The sequence below is a fragment of the Ziziphus jujuba genome, chromosome 4 (genome assembly GCF_031755915.1).
Source record: "Ziziphus jujuba cultivar Dongzao chromosome 4, ASM3175591v1".
Taxonomy (NCBI): Eukaryota; Viridiplantae; Streptophyta; class Magnoliopsida; order Rosales; family Rhamnaceae; genus Ziziphus; species Ziziphus jujuba.
In genome coordinates this window covers 26543221-26550268 of record NC_083382.1, presented here as the reverse complement: position 1 = coordinate 26550268, position 7048 = coordinate 26543221, and the positions used below count along the sequence as shown (strand labels likewise).

The window sequence follows — 7048 nt, the reverse complement described above, 5'->3', positions numbered from 1 at the left end:
CCGTCATCATCAGTAATGACAAGATTTTTCCTAAAATCATAGAAAATCCACCAAAATCTATCCTTGAAGCATTACATTTACATTTTAAAGGGTAAAGAAATATTTTATTTAGATTTGAATGGATTCTATAAGAATCCATTGAAATCGACATTAATTGGAATTTTTGTAAATGGCATTTAAAAGGCAATAAGTTGTAACCTTTTTTTTTTTTTTTTCTTCTGTTTACATGCAATATATATTTTTAGAAAACACATATAGCCCCTTGACATGCTTAATAACTGTTTATAAAATTCTTATCTTATTGTTTATCGTTTTAGTTTTGGTTTTATCCTATTGTATCTATATGGTACTGAAAACTGTATAAATTAAATTCAACACAAACAGTCATATTTTCAAGCCAATCTCTTTCTTAACTACAACTACACCGGTTGTACCGTCCATTTGGTTTCAACCATTACCGTGTCCTGATTTTCCTCCATTCTACCAATAAAAAGCACGAAACTGGCAATCCTCTCTCTTCATTGAGAGCATTCTGTAAATTAAAGCTAGCCTTGGATCAAATTGAAGCAACATGGAAGGAGATGAGATAGTTAGTAGAGAAACCATAAAACCATTCTCTCAAACAATTGGTGATCACCCAAAAGGCTTCAAGCTCTGTCAGTTCGATCAAATGGCTCTTCCAGTTTATATTCCTGTTGTTCTTTTTTACAACAAAATTGACATCGCTGCTGATCAGGTAAAGCAGCGGCTGAAGAAATCATTGTCAGAAGCCTTAACTGTCTTCTACCCTTTTGCCGGAAGAATCGAAAGTGATAATACCTCCATCAAATTTGATGAGGAGCATGACTATGGAGCCCATTATATTGAAGCTCGATTCGATAGCCCTCTCTCAACCTTTCTTCACCAACCTGATGTAGAAGTACTAAGACAATTCCTCCCAATTGAGGTTGAATCTCCAAAAGCAACCACGACACCTCTATTGCTTGTTCAACTTGGTTTCTTCCCATGTGGTGGAATGGCAATAGGTTTGTGCATGTCACATAAGCTAGCAGATTTGGTTACTCTGTGTACATTCATTAGGGTTTGGACATCCATGGCTCTTGGTCATGCTCATACACAACTTCCAATTGTTGATTTCGAAACAGCTTCGTCCCACTTTCCCCCAACAGATCATGCCACAGTTCCCGAGCCTCCTCCCATGGCATTGAATTGGCCGGCCAAGTGTGTTACAAAAAGGTTTGTGTTTGATGGATTAAACATTGCAGCTCTTAAGGCCGAAGCAGTTAGTGAAACGGTGCAGCGACCTTCGCGAGTCGAAGTCGTTTCGGCCCTCCTTTGGAGATGTGCAAGCAGATCATCGCTTTCGAAGCACTCTATAATGGTCCAATTTGTTAACATAAGAAAGAGAGTTGAATCACCCTCTTTGGAAAACACGATGGGAAATCTTGTGCACTACTTTGGCACAGACATAGAAGGTATAGATAAAATGGAGTTGAAAGAAGTGGTGGCTAGACTTAGGAAACGAATCGTAGAAGCCGGTGATAATTTGACGAAAGCACTTGGAATGGGTACGCCATTGGAAATGATTGATGATGAGTACAAGAAAGAGATGAGAAACAAATATGGATCAAAACTGCTAGATATAAAGTTGTATCTTTGCAGCAGTTGGTGCAATCTTCGTTTATATGATCATGCTGATTTTGGTTGGGGAAAGCCAATCTATTTGTTTACTGCTGGAAGTTCCAAAAAAAACTTTTTCAGGTTGATGGACACTAAAGATGGTGATGGGGTTGAGGCTTGGGTGAGCCTGAGTGAAGATGAAATGGCATTGTTAGAACGTGACCCTGAGCTTCTCAAATTTGCATCTTTCAATCCAAGTGCTTTAGAGTCCTAAATATTAAATTATAAATTATATAATGAGTTCTCCTATAATTTCTTATCAATTAAGTGGTTTGAAATTTGAACGCTGATTTTAGTGTTCTGTGCTGATCATTTTTGGATATGTTTTAGTGTTTTGTGCTGATCATTTTTGGATATGTTAAGGAAACAAATAAAGTCACAAGAATGATTGAGATTAATACCAATCATCAAGGAGAGAAATATATTAGAGAAAAAAAAAAATGAGGCTTGTAAAATCTCTTCTACAATTATGATCGATGTATTTTATGAGCTCCATAAATAAGAGTCATTGGTGATTGTAATACTTATTAAGTTTATTGAATTAATAATGAAAATATTTGTATCTCTAATCCTATCTTATATTTTTCATTTTTTTAAAGAATTGTTCAATTTGTATATCTAGATAATTTCAGTTTATTTGTATTTCATACATTCCATGAATGCATTTTGCAGGATTTAGTCCGTATAAAAAATTCATTACTTTTCTGTCCAAGATCGTTTATATTGGATAGACCTTAAAACTCGATAGACCGATCGAAGACACATGACAAACCGAAGAGAGCAACCCAGTGGCAGAAATAGGTGGAATAGATGGCTAAGCCATAAGGAAAATCAGGGATGAGTTGTATTTACGCAAACGAGAGCAGTGTTTGCTCAACACAAATAGGAGTACTCGACCTATGAGGGAAACTATAAATGCACATGAAATAAGGAGACTGCACACGCATAAGATGACATATAAAGACCATGCGTGCAATACCTAAAGGACTTTCTCACACCAAACCAAAGCTTTCAGTATTTGAGTGCATAAGAGATCGGAGTGTGGTGGCCACTTCACCTCACCTAAACTTGATTGAAGTAAGATTTAGAGGTATATTTTCAATGATTTATTTCATTATTATTCTAATTGCCAAGTTACAAAAACAATGAAAATGAGTACTTTGAAAAAAATAAACTTGTTTATGTTTCTTTACCTATTTTTGTCTCTCAAATAAAAAAAATAAAAAACAATTTTATTATTATTATTATTTTTTTGCTCATAAAAGAAACCTATATTTAATATAGGCTAGAGTACTATATAGCTACTTCGGTTGACTGTAGGGTTTAATTGATTAACTTGGCGTCCTTTATTGGTTGGAGGCATCCAATAAGCAAAACAATTATTTATTTAGACGCTTTCATGGTCTTAATTTCATTTTTCTTATTTTTAGATGCGCAAATGAAGTGTAATTTCATGTTCAAAAGTATAATAAATATGTATAGATATAGTAATCATATTACAGAACACGTCCGGGCCCCATTATAGTGATTTGGAAGCGGCTAATTTAAGGGATATACTATTCTAAAGTACAAGTAACTTATGGGAATATGTTGTCTAGTGTTGGGCTACAAATGTAAAATGGGCCTTGCACGCACCTAGATCTGTCGAGTTACAGATGCCTCCTATGTTCTTCGAGAGTGGCGGAACCAAATCAAGTTTCTCTCCAAATGATGAACTTTGGCCACACATCTAATCACAAGTTTAAAGACATATGAACCCAAAAATATTAAGAATCAGAAACAAAGCTCACCCAAAGACTAATTAGCATAAGAAGGGTGTTTATCGGTTCAAACTAATCAATTTTTACAATAATTAATCTGATTCAATTATTAATCGATTTGATAATTTTTTAATTAAATTAAACCGAGAAAAATATCAAATCAAATCCAATTTGATTCAATTCAAGAATTATCAGTTTGTATTGGAGTGGATTGTAGGCATAGAATTGAGTTTGGACTTGGATTTATATACTTCGGGTTTAGAATTTAAATCTATTATGCAGTTGAAATTAATTTGAATTTTGGCATTTTTTGACTCATGTAAAATAGCCAAATATGTAAGTTATTAAAAATTGAGTAATCATTATATTTATAACACCTTATTAGTCACATGTACGTCCGGCAAAATTTTTTTTTTTTAAGCTTATTTGCATCTTTACATATGTTTAATTTTTTGTTTTTAGACAAAATTGTCAAAGTTTGAACGCGAAAACTCAACGATCTTTGTTTGTGCACCTAGATCGATGCTGGGATCAATGACTTTTATAATTACATGAGTTATAATGTAATAAGTGGTTATGACTTATCTTAGAGGGTTGTTGTCCTATATGCACGCATCAGTTACAGTCACGCTTAGTCCAAGCATCAATTGATTTAATGTATATACTGGTAGCAGTAAAACTCTTTCTTGGAAACTCTCTCTAAAGATAAGGACGAACTCTAGTAATTTTGACTTTATTTGCTTGAACTTATTTCAAAAACTCAATATAGATATGATGCATAAAATTGTGTCTCCAGAAGATCTATAGAAGCAACAATTTTGCTAAGCTTAAGAATGATAGAAAAGCCGGATACAGTTCAAGTAATTAATTAGCCAAACTCTTTCACATATATTATAACATCTACAATTTATTATTTTCACGTAGTCAAAAGGACATTAAATGCATCCAACCAAGTCATAGCGATAAGGTTAATCATCACCTTATATGGTATAAAATCCAAGGCAGGCAGACCTTAGCAAAATTGATTTTTTTATTTTTTAATTTTTTTTTATGGATATACAGATAGAAAATACATTGAGAAGCTATACACATATGTACACATTCATAAAGAATTGATTAAATATGAAGGTAAACAAATAATTAAAAACGAAAAGGAAAAGGGTAATTAAAAAACAAAAACCAACAAACTTAAATTGATTCAAGGGCTTATATAATATAATTTTATATATAAAAATTGTTGTTTTTGGTTTGACGGTTTCTTTTGCAGATCACAATCTTCCATAACGTAAAGACAAAAACCAAAAAACAATATTACCTGGAAATATTTATTTGAGCAATTCTCTCACAATTAAGATAATTTTTTTTTTTTGGGCTTTTGTATAAAAACAAAATGAGGAGATTATATGGAAAGGACACCTCAGACTGTAAAAGATGGTAAATATTCTTATTAAAAATATACATAATATATGAATATATTTGTGGAATGAAGATACAAATAAAAATACAAAAAAATGATCAAATAAATAAAAAAGATTGGGAACTTGTATTTTTCTAGATTTGATTTGCTTGTTGAAATATTGGTCCGAGGTCTGTGTGGTACCACAGTGTCTTTAAGACTATTCCCGTTCCACTGGTGCTGGTGTTTTCCGACGGTAGTCTCCCATGATACAACGGATTCGAAATCTCAGACAAAACACCACCTGGATTTCTCTCGAACTTTCAGAGTACCTGATTTTTACCACACTCATTAACCAAAATGTGCAGAAAACTAATTTTTCTCTTTTTCTTCTTTCCAAATTGATTCTCTCATTGGGAATTATTATTCCAAAAACTTGTTTTTTTACTAAAAATTCATCCATCAAGTCAAAACCCATGTTTGGAAAGTTAAAAGGCCAAAAGAAAGCACATAAAGGCCCATTAAAGTCCATTAATTCAAAATTATTCAAAATCAAAAAAACGTTGCAAACGTTACAATCCCCCACATGAATGATTTGACTACTATGCAAGACTCTGGTGGTAAAGCTCTGCAGTTGGAACCTGCATAGGATAGGTAGGTGTTACTCTTTGAACCTTCCCTTGTAAGACTATATCTTCTTTACTGACTAATGGTAGATGCGATATCTTTGAACCATTTCGTCGTTTGTGTAAATGACAACATAGTCCACACAGAATCCTTCCTGGTACACTTCAGTTCTCACTGTTGTGTTCATTTTGGCCTTGAACACCTGCCTGGTTCTACCAGAGTTTTTAGAGAATCATGCCCTTAATAATTCTGGCCACTCTTCTCTTTCACGTAGGTGATTCCTTTTCCAATGTAATCAGCATCACTATGCAAAGATTACTATACACACACTTATAGGAATCATTAAAAGCATACTTTATGCTTAACCTCTTTCTATTACTGTTTCATCACAGGAATGGGCAGAGAATTAACCCCCACAGCGAAACATACTAGTCTTTACAATTGCGTTGTCCCATTGAACCTAGATCTTAGGATCTCCAGTTAACTAGGTTGAGTTTCCATCGTGTCAACTTTACTTACGGGCTTTAATCCCATTCCTCTCGATGATTTTTCAACTAATTCTCTATTTAACCCTTTGATTAGCAGATCCGCAATGTTATCTTTTGACTTTACATAGTCTATCGAGATAACTCCAGTTGAGATTAGTTGTCTAATAGAATTATGTTTACGACGAATATGTCTAGACTTTCCATTATACATAATATTTTGTGCCCTGCCAATAGCAGATTGACTATCATAATGTATACTTTTTGCTGGCACAGGTTTAGTCCACCTTGGAATGTCTTCCAAAAATTGGCGTAGCCATTCGGCCTCTTCACCACATTTATCTAATGCGATGAACTCAGATTCCATCATGGATTGAGCTATTACTGTCTGTTTAGAGGATTTCCATGTTACGGCTACACCCGCTAATGTAAATACATAGCCGCTAGTGGATTTTGAATCCTTGATATCTGATATCCAATTTGCATTACTGTATTTTTCTAATTCAGACGGATATCTCGTATAGTGCAGTCCATATTCACGAGTATATCGTAAGTATCTTAATACTCTAACGATTCCTTTCCAAAGATCATCATTTGGATTACTCGTGTATCTACTTAGTCTACTTATAGTGTAGGCTAAGTCTGGTCTTGTACAATTCATTAAGTACATCAGACTTCCAACACCCTTGCATACTCGACTTGAGATACACTATCTCCTTTATTCTTGGATAAGTGTAAACTCACATCTATGGGTGTTCTGGTTATATTAGTATCGTCTTTACTAAACTTAGCCAATATTTTATCCACATAATGCGTTTGACTAAGAATGATTCCATTCGAAGTCCTTGTGATTTTTATTCCTAAAATTACATCAGTAAGTCCCATGTCTTTCATATCAAATTTAGAATTTAACATGGCTTTCGTAGTTTAGATCATATGGTCGTCACTACCCACAATTAGTATGTCATCTACATACAAGCAAAGAATGACATATCCATTCTCTATATCCTTTACATAGATACACTTGTCACACTCATTTATCTTAAATCCATCACTTAGCATGGCATTATCAAATTTTTGATGCCATTGCTTTGGAGCTT

The 7048-nt window shown here is 33.8% G+C and overlaps 1 protein-coding gene across 1 annotated transcript; it reads left to right on the top strand.

Annotated features, from left to right (window-relative positions):
* The first annotated feature begins 571 nt into the window (after positions 1-571).
* On the top strand, positions 572-1894 carry LOC107416743 (stemmadenine O-acetyltransferase). Its single transcript, XM_016025271.1, has one exon. It carries the CDS (start codon positions 572-574, stop codon positions 1892-1894), a length of 1323 nt encoding a protein of 440 aa, XP_015880757.1.
* The last annotated feature ends 5154 nt before the right edge of the window (positions 1895-7048 follow it).